The 13558-nt window shown below is 37.1% G+C and overlaps 1 protein-coding gene across 4 annotated transcripts in view; it reads right to left on the reverse strand.

Annotated features, from left to right (window-relative positions):
* trpc5a (transient receptor potential cation channel, subfamily C, member 5a) overlaps window positions 1-13558 on the reverse strand; it is a 94408-nt gene that overhangs the window by 10920 nt on the left and 69930 nt on the right. For 3 of the 4 annotated variants that reach the window (XM_048197873.1, XM_048197872.1, XM_048197875.1), the window contains 5 exons: window positions 13128-13464; window positions 10298-10437; window positions 9496-9528; window positions 8196-8518; window positions 375-570 (listed from right to left, as the gene is read on the reverse strand). In XM_048197873.1, coding sequence (XP_048053830.1) covers window positions 375-570; window positions 8196-8518; window positions 9496-9528; window positions 10298-10437; window positions 13128-13464 — 1029 coding nt within the window. The remainder of the gene's footprint in view (window positions 1-374; window positions 571-8195; window positions 8519-9495; window positions 9529-10297; window positions 10438-13127; window positions 13465-13558) is intronic. The other variant, XM_048197874.1, reaches the window with a different exon arrangement.

The raw sequence follows: 13558 nt of genomic DNA on the forward strand, positions 1-13558 counted from the left end.
ATAAAACTTAAATTACTGCAATCACAGTTCACAAAGAATCACAAAATGAATCCAGGTTAATTAATATATCAATACTCCCAGTTTCTTTTCTTATAAAAGTTTTGAAACAAGAAGCTTTGTAATAATCATGGCAGAAATACCAAAAATATTTTAGGGGCTTTGAATATTGTGTTGGGCATATGGGGGGCCTTTGAGTCTGTGCACGAGAATGATGAAAGCGAGCAAAGAAGTCAAAACGGTACTGACAGAAGACTGTTATAATTTTGCAATCTAACCTGAGCACCGAAACCTGCTCGCAATTTGTTGGCCAATCACCAGCATACTTGCGTATAGCCTACATTTCTGGCCTTAGGATTATTGTGCTCAGTACTCACAGCGATGAGCTGGTAGGAGTTGTTCATCATAGCGATGAGCATGTTGAGGAGAACCACCAGTGAGATGACGTTGTAGGTGCCAAACATGGTAGCTCCAACAAACTCAGTGAACTCGTGCCGAGCCTTCACATTGGTTACATAAAGATTCAGGAGGCCAAATATCGACCAGAACAGAGACTGAAGTGTCTCAAATAACCTAAGAGATGAAGAAAGAAAAGGCAAGAAAAAAAAAACATAATTAGAAAATGTTGTGCATCAGATACATTTAGGATGGGCCAGAGAAGATCACAAAGCTCCAGGGGTAAACAGTTCATTAGTAAATAATGAGAAATGGATCAAGTTATTAATGTGTGTGAATGAAATACTGTGAATGTGAGATTATGACTAGGGGAGATGGGGGCAATTGTAACACTTCACTTTTTCAAAAAACAAACAAAAACAAAATGTGAAATTATGCTCCCATATTCAAAATATGTTAGTAAATATACATATAATATTTTAGTAAAAAAGCACTGGACACTTCAAATGGTCATTTGTTAAATATGCTTATGCTTATAATGTGTATATATATATATATATATATATATATATATATATATATATATATATATATATATATATAAATCTTTCTCAAAATGTAGGTATTTTAATGGTTCTGTTACTAATGGCACATATACAGGACATATTCCAATTATTATAATATGGCATGTAGATTTGTAGTATTGTGTTTAATGTATATACTGTATGCCATTAAAAAAATGGAAAATAGACCATTATTGGAAGATGATGATCAATCAGTGTTTAAATCTATTACTATATTTATTATTCTATTGCAGTTGCATTTATAAACTTTGAATTCATCTTCCTCGCACTGGCAGTCTGAAAATGTAATGTAATGAATCTCACAAATGTAATGGTCTGCACACACACAAACATTCACATACAGTAAGACATGAGTCTGTCACAGTTGTGTAAATAAGCCTGCTAGAAGCAACAGTACTGCAATGCACAGCATCAAAAGTTTCAGAAAGCAACGCCTGGCTGTCTCTAAGATTTGAAGTTTGTGCGTCTACAAGCTCCCTAGGGCGAAAGGAATTGTGATTTTTTTTCATTGCATTAAATATTCAACATTGCCAGCTTTAATCAAAGTTTTGGCAGAGATAAATACAATGTGGTTTCCTGAAAATAGGAAAAAGGAATTACAGCTGAACAGAAAGGACATAGCACTGTGGATCATGTATGGAAGCAGGTGTTAAACTGAGTGTGATAGTGTTTGATGGGAGAAACTTCAGTGGCACAGACATATAAAAGAAACACACAGCAAGACTATGGAGTGAACGCTGAGAATGAAAAGTGCAACACTTGTAATGTCTTGCTGCTTTAATTTCCAATAGCACGTGCAGTGGCAGCCCTTGCTCACTTTGTGCCCTAGGCAAGACATGGCCAAAAACAAACAATAAAAAACAACACATGTCATAGTTTGTAGTATATACTTCCCCAGGTAAATGGCACACATGTACACGGCCATCCAGGTGATGTAAAAGAAAATGAGACTCAATGAACAAGGCGACCTTCTTCCATTGCTCCAAGGTCAGTTCTGACACTCATGTGCCCATCGTAGGAGTTTTCAGCTGTAGACAGGGGTCATCATGGGCACACTGACTGGTCTGTGGCTACATTGCACAATATGCATCAGGGTGCAATGCACAATTTTGTTGTGACAAATTCCTTCCATAGCCATCATTAAAATTTTGTGTGACTTGTGCCACAGAAGGCCTTCTGTCAGTTTGGTCCAGAGAGGATAGCCTTCATTGCCCTTACACATCGAGAAGCCTTGGGAGCCCAATGCCCTGTCAATGGTTTATTGTTTGTCCATCCTCGGACCACTGTGGATAGGTTCTCACCACTACTCACCAGGAGCAACCCATTAGGCTTGGCGTTTCAGAGATGCTACCTGACCATAAAATTTTTGGCTCTTGTCAAAGTTGTTCAGATCTTTACCTCTCCTACATACAATATATATAAAGAGTTCAGATGTAAAAAAGCCACTACACGCCGCCACCTCTGTCAAAAATTAGATAATGATATTGAGTGAATGATCTCCGCACATAGTATACATTCATTAAACACTTTCGCTTAAAATCCGCTAAATCCCAGCCTCAGCCCATTCCTAAATACAGTTTCGGTATATATGATTTCCAGATGAATGAGGGTGTGCGTATGAGTCAGCTTTCAATTGCCGAGCTGCAATTTTTTATCATGTTTTGTCCATCGTTACAGTGGCAATGACAGGAACACAGCATTGTTCCTTTTTCTGCTGTAAAACTGACAGAAACAGGCATTTTACTATGTCTTGTTGTCGAAAGAGGTCGACTTGAAAAAAAAAAAACTGAACCTAAACATAGGAACCTGGTAGAAAATGCTCATTTAAAAGAAAAGAAAGGTCATAAGGACTTATATATATATATGGCTTAAAATGTGAAGAGGCAAGCGACCTCTCAGTTTGAATGGGCATGATTCTTCTGAGCAGGGCATCGATATATCTGTGTGAATAGTGGTGTCCATTTTGATCACATGGGCAAAATTTAGAAGGCTGCATCCATGTTATATTTTTGGCACATTCAATGTCACTGATATAATAAATGAATAAAAAATAAAGCGTGGCCAGCACCTAAACCACAGGACTGCTGTGACAGACCTGCCGTGGCGAAGCCCTATAATGGAGGCACACAGGTTTGCCTCAAGCACCTCACTGACTTGTCAGAGATAGTGACATAACAACTGGCAGCCCACTATAGAGCCAGCAGCCCTGCACATCCTGTGCCGTTTCAGCCGACATTTGGCATTTGAAGCTTTCGAATTGAAAGGCCAAAATAATACAGAGAAGACATGAATATGTTCTGAGCGTACTGGTGTGTGTAAGATCTGTCCTCAGAAATCTTTTTTTCCGATATGCCTTGCAATAAATAAATAATTTTCTTAAGCAGAATTTTTTCAGTAAAATTATCAAAACATCCATAAAACCAGATAAATTTACTTGAGAAGCAAAATATTTTAATTATTAAAAATAAATGTTGATTAAATTTAAAATTTAATTCTCAATTATTTGAGAATACATTAAGACTTCATATGCAAAAGCCACTAAATGTCAAAACAAGATAATGATACTGAGCGAATGCTCTCCGCATATAGTATACCTTCATTAAATAGTTTCAGTTCAAACCCGCTAAATCCCAGCCTCAGCCCATTCAGAAATACCGGTTCGTTAGCAGAAACCTCTAAATGCCACTTCCCTTTGTCAACAAAAGCCTCTAAGTTCACAGAACCAATCAGAAGATGCTAACTGAATCATATTATTTCAAGATGACTGACGGCATGCGTATGAGCCGGCTTTCAGGTGTTGAGCTGCAAGTTTTTATCCTGTTTAAAGGTGCCGAAGAACATGTTTTCAAAAGATGTAATATAAGTCTTAAGTGTCCCCTGAATGTGTCTGTGAAGTTTCAGCTCAAAATACCGCATAGTTTTTTTTAAATTAATTTTTTTAACTGCCTATCATTATAAATGCGCCGATTCAGGGTACGCAGCCCCTTTAAATCTCGTGCTCCACGCCCCAAGAGCTCGCGCTTGCCTTAAACACCATAAACAAAGTTCACACAGCTAATATAACCCTCAAAATGGATCTTTACAAAGTGTTCGTCATGCAACATGTCTAATCGCATAAGTATAGTATTTGTTTGGATGTTTACATTTGATTCTGAATGAGTTTGATAGTGCTCCGTGGCTAAAGCTAACATTACACACTGTTGGAGAGATTTATAAAGAATGAAGTTGTGTTTATGAATTATACAGACTGCAAGTGTTTAAAAAATGAAAATAACGACGGCTCTTGTCTCCGTGAATACAGTAAGAAACGATGGTAACTTTAAACACATTTAACAGTACATTAGCAACATGCTAACGAAACATTTAGAAAGACAATTTACAAATATCACTAAAAACATCATATCAATGATCATGTCAGTTATTATTGCTCCATCTGCCATTTTTCGCTATTGTCCTTGCTTGCTTACCTAGTCTGTTGATTCAGCTGTGCACATCCAGACATTAATACTGGCTGCCCTTGTCTAATGCTTGAACATGAGCTGGCATATGCAAATATTGGGGCGTACACCCCGACTGTTACGTAACAGTCGGTGTTATGTTGAGATTGGCCTGTTCCTCGGAGGTTGTTTAAACAAATGAGATTTATATAAGGAGGAGGAAACAATGGAGTTTGAGACTCACTGTATGTCATTTCCATGTACTGAACTCTTGTTATTCAACTATGCCGAGGTAAATTCAATTTTTGAATCTAGGGCACCTTTAAAGAGATTTTTAACTAAACAAGATGGAGGAGTATGATGAAATGGATGAACCTGTAGTAGTTTCAGTCATTGGCAAAAGGAAACGTTGTCAATCTCATAATTCTGCCCATTCTAAGACTGAAGAAAATCGTTACAGTGGCAATGACAGGATTTCGCAAGTAGCATGTAAACACAAGAGTGTTTCATGTGCTGCTGTGAGTCATAAATTTAACTCTAGTGATTTTTGCACCTTTTTTAGACTTTCAAGTTTGCATTTGTTTTAAGAGAATATATCTTGAATCAAGTTTATTTTTCTTGCCCTATTAGCAAATTGTTATTTTCTTCCCAATATGGTCTCAAAAAAAAAGAATAAAAAATGCTAATAGTGTAAGTTTTACTGGATAACCAGACAAAAATACTGATTAATAAAACGTGTCTCTTTGAAAGGCCCAAGCCGACTTTAATCTGTGAAGGAGAGTCTATGTGACTGAACCTCAGAAAACAGCACAGGAAGCCTGAAGGAGCTTTTGCTGCTTCAGATGTGATATGGGTTGAGGGATTTGATATCTCAGTGTGGTAATGCCACATACAGCTCATATGCAGCTGCAGGCAAAAAACTGAATTCTGATGGAAATGCAAGAAAATCCCCAGACGTTACAACAACATGCTCAGGTTTTTTATGTTTTTTATGATTCAGGTGTTTATGTTTCACAGAGCAGCGGCAGTTTTCTGAGAGACACAGCACAGATTTATCTCCTTCTTTCTCAACGTTTGCTCTCATAAATATTCATGAGGTGATTCTTGAACCTGCATTATTGTGCAGCGATGGATGATTGTGCGGTTATCGGTGTGTCATTGATCAACAAATCACTGGAAAAGCAAGAGGTCTTGATGAATATTCAGAAGCAGTATCAGCGCTGTCCAATCAGCACTGACTGAGGCTGACCTGGAGCTGCAGTGCAGGGAAGGATGAATGTATGTTGTAAACAAACAGTGTGAAGAAAGCTTCCTTCAGTCTACTAACACTTTAAAATTGTTCAACAACAGTCAAAGTACCATTTTGACTACATAGTGCTAATAAAATGTAGTTAACTACATTATTAACTACATATATCCAATATATTAGTGCTGTCAATCGATTAAAAACAATGAACTAATTAATCGCAAAATTTTTTAAAATATTTTTATATTGTAATAATTTCACAGTTACTTTCTAAATTAATGTAGAAACAACTTAAAGACAGTATATTTTAAATATTTGTTTAATGGCATCTTTTTATGAATGAAGGCCAGTATCACTGATACTAATACTGGTACTGATGTCTCTATGAAACGTTACAGACATTCAGCATTACAGTATAACTGAAAGCTATCAATTTCAAGATTTATTAGGCTTTAAAAAAGAACTTTTAATTTAAGTGAACTTAAAACAATCACATAAACTCATTATAATAAATGTCATATTACCTGTGGCCCTCCTACCTGTCTAACGGGTAGGAAATATACAGAAACGGAAGTTATCAAACAGTCTGCACTGCATAAATTATAAATTAAATACAGATTAATCCTTATTAAAGCTACATTTTTTTCTGTTACCTTTGTTCTTTGATTAACATTAATGACAGACATCACAGCAACTGGTTTATTAGGCTGCTGTCACTTTAAGACCTGCTGCTGCCGAACATGACATGCATCTCATTTTCTCACAACTCTTTAAGTTCATTTAAGACGTTATTTAACTCATTTAAGACTGCTTTTATGAGGATACTCAACAAAATGGACATTTTGGCATAATTCCGCATGTTATTGTTTGTTCAAGTGCGAAAGAGAACTCGATACTGGTGCGCGTCTTTCTGTGCACACGAGTCGTGTGTGTGCCACAGACACAATAATCACAGACAGCGCGTTCTCGTTTGTGTTGTGGTGCTTGAATGGTTTAAAAGCATTTGCGTGAATAAGAGCATGATCATATAATATAACGCTAGCCAAATTATGACGGAAAAAATGGATGCTGCATTAATTGCGTTAAATATTTTTAACACATTATACTGAAAAAAATTAATCACATTAAAATGCACTAATTTTGACAGCACTAAACATCATATGATACATAACAGTAAATTTACACTAAATACCACAAAAAGAATTAGAAATCCTCTCTGTTTATATATATATACAGTACAGTCCAAAAGTTTGGAACCACTAAGATTTTTAATGTTTTTAAAAGAAGTTTCGTCTGCTCACCAAGGCTACATTTATTTAATTAAAAATACAGTAAAAAACAGTAATATTGTGAAATATTATTACAATTTAAAATAGCTGTGTACTATTTAAATATATTTGACAAAGTAATTTATTCCTGTGATGCAAAGCTGAATTTTCAGCATCGTTACTCCAGTCTTCAGTGTCACATGATCCTTCAGAAATCATTCTAATATGCTGATTTGCTGCTCAATAAACATTTATGATTATTTTCAATGTTGAAACCAGTTGTGTACTTTTTTTTTCAGGATTTCTTGATGAATAGAAAGTTCAAAAGAACAGCATTTATCTGAAATACAAAGCTTCTGTAGCATTATACACTACCGTTCAAAAGTTTGGGGTCAGTAAGAATTTTTATTTCTATTTTTTTGAAAAGAAATTAAAGAAATGAATACTTTTATTCAGCAAGGATGCATTAAATCAATCAAAAGTGGCAGTAAAGACATTTATAATGTTACAAAAGATTTGATTTCAGATAAACACTGTTCTTTTGAACTTTCTATTCATCAAATAATCCTGAAAAAAAATATTGTACACAAATATTTTGTACAATTGAACACATTAAATGTTTCTTGAGCAGCAGATCAGCATATTAGAATGATTTCTGAAGGATCATGTGACACTGAAGACTGGAGTAATGATGCTGAAAATTCAGCTTTGCCATCACAGGAATAAATTACTTTGTCAAATATATTCAAATAGAAAACAGTTATTTTAAATTATAATAATATTTCACAATATTACTGTTTTTACTGTATTTTTAATTAAATAAACGTAGCCTTGGTGAGCAGACGAAACTTCTTTTAAAAACATTAAAAATCTTAGTGGTTCCAAACTTTTGGACTGTACTGTATATATATATATATATATATATATATATAAAACATAGCGATGAACCCCAGTATTTAAGAAATACATTATTTTGCAATTTTTTTGTAATACAAACAAGAACTCTATTTTGTATATCACTTCAAAAAGAAGTAAAATGCTGAACAGGAGTCAGTGCAGGGGCAATAATTAATCTGTGACTCTGTTTTTAAATTAAATTAAATTAAATTATATTATCATTTAATGGATGGTTTATTAGCATTTAAATTAACCATCCAAACAAACTGATTCACTAAAGAACTAAAAGAACAAAATAACACAACAAACGGATGGCAAAGGGAGGGATAAAGAAATTTGCTAGCCCAGTCATAAAAGCTGAGAAACTCACGTAGAGAATGCATTATTCTGTTTCTCGCAGCGGATCCCCTTGCAGTGGTTGGGTTCGTCTGCTGCCTCTGTCTCGTAGTAGAAGTAAAGCTGGTTGAGTCCATTGGCAAAGGCCAGCAGCACTAGACAGTAGATGAAGAGGAACTTGAGGATGTCCAGCAGCATGCGGCCCAGAGAAATCTGCAGCGGGCCCAGGTGAGAGTTGGCCGTGAAGAGGGAGATGAGCCGAAGCGAGCTGAAGATGTTAGCGATGGCAAACAAAGCCTCGGCGATTAGCGTCGGATGCCACATCTCCCATTCCTCTCGTGGACGAGAACTGTTATACTGGAGAGAAGATAAAAACATTCAGAACATTATGTCATGATTTTGTTTCAGCATTAGAACTTAGAGGGGTTTTAGCTACGCAAACATGATGCAATAGTACTGCAAGAATGCATGTTAAATACACTGCCATTCAATGTTTGGGGTTGGAAAGATTTTTGAAAGGCTCACCAAGTCTGCATTTATTTAATCAAAAATATGGTAAAAACAGTAATAACAGTTTTCTGTTTTTATAACTATTTTCTATTTAATATTTTAAAATGTCATTTATTCCTGTGATGGCAAAGCTGACACATGATCACATGATCCTTCGGAAATCATTCTAATATGCTGATTTAGTGTTCAAGAAACATCTCTTATTATTATCAGTGTGGAAAAATGGTTGCCCTGCTTGATATTTTTTGAACGGTAGTGTACGTACAATGGGAACATGCTTGCAGTTGGTTGGCCAAGTGTTTGCATATTTGTGTAGAGTCCATTTTTAGCCTTATTCACATACTGTAACACCCACAGTCCAACATTACCAGGTGCTAAATGCACTGGTTTAAGCGCTGCATCATGCATATTTAAATTCATTGCCAAGTCACTGTCATTTGTTTCTGGGCAAATAAGCCTCCTTTTTATGCAAATGTGGCTCAATGGATCGGATTCACGAACATGAATGGATTGGCTTATTTGCCTGATGCAGTTAACGCTGCGCTATTACCACCTACAGAAGCTGACGGTAATTGTATTTAAAAGGGATGTTTGTGTACATTTTCTAGTGATCGTGGCAGCGGTAATTCATCAAAATGTTGATCAAAAGATGGATAAGAGTATGGTAACTATCATATATACAGACGTGCTGTGTATTCGAGCAAAATTTTGGCAGTTTAAGAAGTCGATTCAGGCCTAGATTGTAGTGGTGAAGCACTGCAAAGTAAAAATTGCAATGCAACTTGCAATCAACACTAATTTTGTGGGTGTGTTTGAACCATTACCTGATTTGCATAATTCCTTGAGTAAATCAGGTGCTGTAACAATACAGACAACAGATGCAAATGACACAAACACTATCAACAGGTTCAAATCATTAGTGAATTGTCTCCAGAATGTTTTGAAATGATCTGATAAAGAAAAAAAAAAATGGAAAAGTTTAATGCGGCAACTATACTGAGGAAGTTCTTCCATTAGATTTTGTTTTGGATATGCCTCAGGCTTTTCCAGGCAGTTGAGTCAAAGGTCTAACAGGTTCATAGACATTTCCTGAGATTTTGCCTTGCATAACTTCACTTGAGGGTGGAACAAGACGTCTTTTTCCCTCAGTTCCATCCTTCAATTCCATGTTTCAGTGGGCAGAGAAATAAGGCTGGCTTTTCAGTGCAAGGCATGGCTGAGCTCTTTAAATTCTGCTCTATACTGAGACTGAGACCACAATATTAACTGAATAAAAAAAAAATCACCCTCTATTCCCATGTTTTGAATCATACTATAAAATGATAATAATACATGGTAGCCAGGAACATTTTTAGCTTTAAATGCATTTCTTGAGAACATGTCCAAATGCAAAACAGAGCATAAATTAAATGGCTTGGACCATTGGATTTATCATCTCACACATGTATGCACAAACACACGCTGTAAGGGACTCGTGTGGGCTGGAACCCCTTCAATGCAGGGTGACTAACACAGCTGCAGATGGTCATGAAGTCTGGAGTGTGTCTGCGTGCATGTGCTCGCGTGCATTCGAGTATGAGCGAAGATGACTGAACTGAGAGTGAAACAATTAAGAGAGGGGCTCACCTTGACATAAGCAACGATCTTTAAAGAAATAGTGGCCAAATAGAGAGAATTCATAGCAAAGTCCATCAGGTTCCACCAGTCATGGACGTACTCATTAAAACCTCCGTCCCACATCTCCTTAATCTCAGCCCATATGAAGCCTATGAGCAAAACACACAAACATAAAGGAATATGCATAATATATAGGTTATTGGAAAATATTTTAATTTATCATTAGAAATAACTGGATATATATAGGTGCATGGTCGAAAAGGGTTGCACATAGTCTCTTAATGAGTCATGGATGTTTTTTTGGACGTAACGTGCAATAAACCAATCAGAGTGTCATCTCCCATTCCATTTAAAAGCCAGGTCCACTTGCACCATGGCAGATTTACATTTACATGGTGGAATATAGACACTCTCAACCTGAGGAGTCAGGATTAGGGATGTGTCACGATTTTCGAATATTCGATTAGTTGATTTAATTATAGAATATCGAATAGGTTGTGCGATTGTCGTCTTAAAAAAATCCTCATGTTTTCAATGGTGACACGTTCATGTAACCAGAGGGTGGCGCGCGCGCTGCCAATAACGCACCTAAAAAGCTGTCAATCAACTCTTAGACAACAGCAGAACATAGAAAAGCGTGGCATATAACAGAGACGTCAAAATCAATGTTCACACGACACACGTGCCGTCATTCAAGCTGTTCACAATGATATAACGCGTTTAGGCAGCCTAAAATCAATATGGCTTGAGGTAGGCTTGCTGCGATAGTCGGTGTTGCCGGTGTTCAGGAACAACATCGGTATCATCACTTGTCACCGCTCCCGAATTGGCGATAATTTGAAAGTGAAAGTAAAATTCCCTCGGTCATTCATGGTGCGTGTCCACTATAAGGTGCCGGACTGGACAAAAGCGAGGCGAACGCCGCGAGCGAGCGACACTGATAGTCCACTGGCGAAGAGCGAGCGTTTTCAGTTTATTCATGTGGAAGCTCAACGTAGGAATTAATTGAAAGCACTCGCTTCGCACTGTTATGAATGGCCGTGCGGATTTTACTTTCACTTATATTAAAGAACATATTAATATGTTTCAGCACATTACAACCATTATATGGCTTGAGTTAAGACAGCATATTCCCCAATGAATTAAACAGTTTATCAATATCATACAGATAGAAAGCGTGAATGGTCTCTCTCCCTCTCTCTGTTTGTGTGTGCGTGCGTGCAGGGGAGGGGTGCGATTTTCGAATAATAATCGAATAATTCCCAGCGATTTTCGAATATTATTTTTGCTTGAAATGCCCATCCCTAGTCAGGATACATTTTCAGTTGCCTCAAAATAGCAACACGCCAACAATGCACCTAAACACCTCTTTTTCAGACCAACACGCCCATGGATGAACAGATGGGCATGAGTGCATTTGTAATTTAAACAATGTGGGCGCTGGACGTAAAAATGATAACTGCGTTGGGCTGAAACTAGCAAAAAAAAAAAACACTTGCGTCACGCCTGGCATCGCATTGCGTGGGTTGCATGATAGGGGCCTTTATTTCAATGGTCCACTTTAGACATTCGAACTAAGTGTAAGTAACTTCGCAACTACATGTCAACCAACTCTCATTAGAGTATTAGTAGACTGTCTGCTTAATATCTGCCAGCACTTTATTTTGATGGTCCCCCAAAAGACATTCCATCAAGTACTTCATGGCATATGCAAATGTGTTTCTGGGAGTGAATCACAGTGTAAAACATGACATTTTCTGTTGTCCGCAGGAGGCGCTATGACTGTAACTGAATATTGGTATATAGATGTCTTCAGGCCAGGACTCTTATCAAACACATGAAGTTTGGGGCAGATCGGACATTATGCCTGACTTACAACAGCTTCCTGTTTCATGGTGAAACATCAGATTTTGTCAGGCTACCACGGACACGCCCTTCAATGAAAACTCAAGATCTTCGCAATTCAACGTCGTAAAGGCCTTAAGATTAGACAGACCAAATATGATGTTGATCTGATTAAAGCTCTAGGAGGAGTTTGTTAAAGTACAACGTCTGGAAATGGCAAAAACTGCAAAAATTTTGCAGAGAAAATTCTAAATATCTCACTTGTTGGGTTTACAGATTTTGCACCCAGGGACTTTTTTGTAGGTATTGGGCTGTTACATGTGTCTACCAAATTTTATACTTTTACGTGAAACGTAGCGTTAAGGGCACTTAATTGAAATTTTGTTGGTGGCGCTATCGAGCCATTTTGCCACACCTAATTGTGAAACCCATATCAGACGTAAATTTTCACCACTTTTGACGTGTGTGCAAAGTTTCATGAGTTCTTGAGCATGTTTAGGCCCTCAAAAATGCGATTCATTTTGGAGAAGAAGACTGAGCAATTACAAAAGGGTCCTCACACCATCGGTGCTCAGGCCCTAATTACAGACATTAATTACAGCTGTAATTACATGCAGGTATTTTTAAAAATACAAATACAATGTAAAAACATGTATGTACACAATAAGTGCATTGTATCAAATGATTAATTTAAATGTAAGTACATAGTAGTTAAAGACACCTAATATAAAGTCTAATCTACAAAAAAGTTGAAAGCACTATACGTTGGGATTAATATACTTTTAACTGTTATTAATTAATTGTTATTGATTAATTATACTTGCAACTTTTATTAAAGTTCTGTAAAAATCTCTGACCAGCATATTTAAGGAATATCAATGCAGCTTGCACACACTATAAATATGCAATTTCATAAATGTGTCACTACTATTTAACAAAATTTTTACAAGCTAAGCAACCTACAGTCCCATCACACACACACAATAATACTCACCCAGCACCCAAGGTAGTATCATCCACTCCACCACAGTGGGCGGAGGGCCCTGCATGTGTAGGTTGGTGCGTGCAATGTGCTGTGAGGCCAAGAGGAGGAGGAAGAGGAAGGTGAGGTAGGAGGCCGTGTGGCAGATAAATTTGATGAAGGGTTTTTTGATGAAGAGTCCCAGCGTGCTTTTTGGAGCCAGCAGGTAGATCAGCGAGAAGACAGGGAAGAGAAGGCCGATAATGAAACACATGACAAGCTTAACTGCCCAGTGGCGGCGCCGCCAGCCAGGAAAGCCGTCATACCATAGTGTGGCCAAGAGCTGCTGACAGTTTGGCTGTGCCACAAACTGGAAAAAAAAGAGAGAGATTTGTAAATGGATTTTAAATGATTTGTAAATGCTCATGCATAATGGCAACCATACGCAGAAGGACCAATTAACT

Source organism: Megalobrama amblycephala, linkage group LG7 (assembly GCF_018812025.1).
Source record: "Megalobrama amblycephala isolate DHTTF-2021 linkage group LG7, ASM1881202v1, whole genome shotgun sequence".
Taxonomy (NCBI): Eukaryota; Metazoa; Chordata; class Actinopteri; order Cypriniformes; family Xenocyprididae; genus Megalobrama; species Megalobrama amblycephala.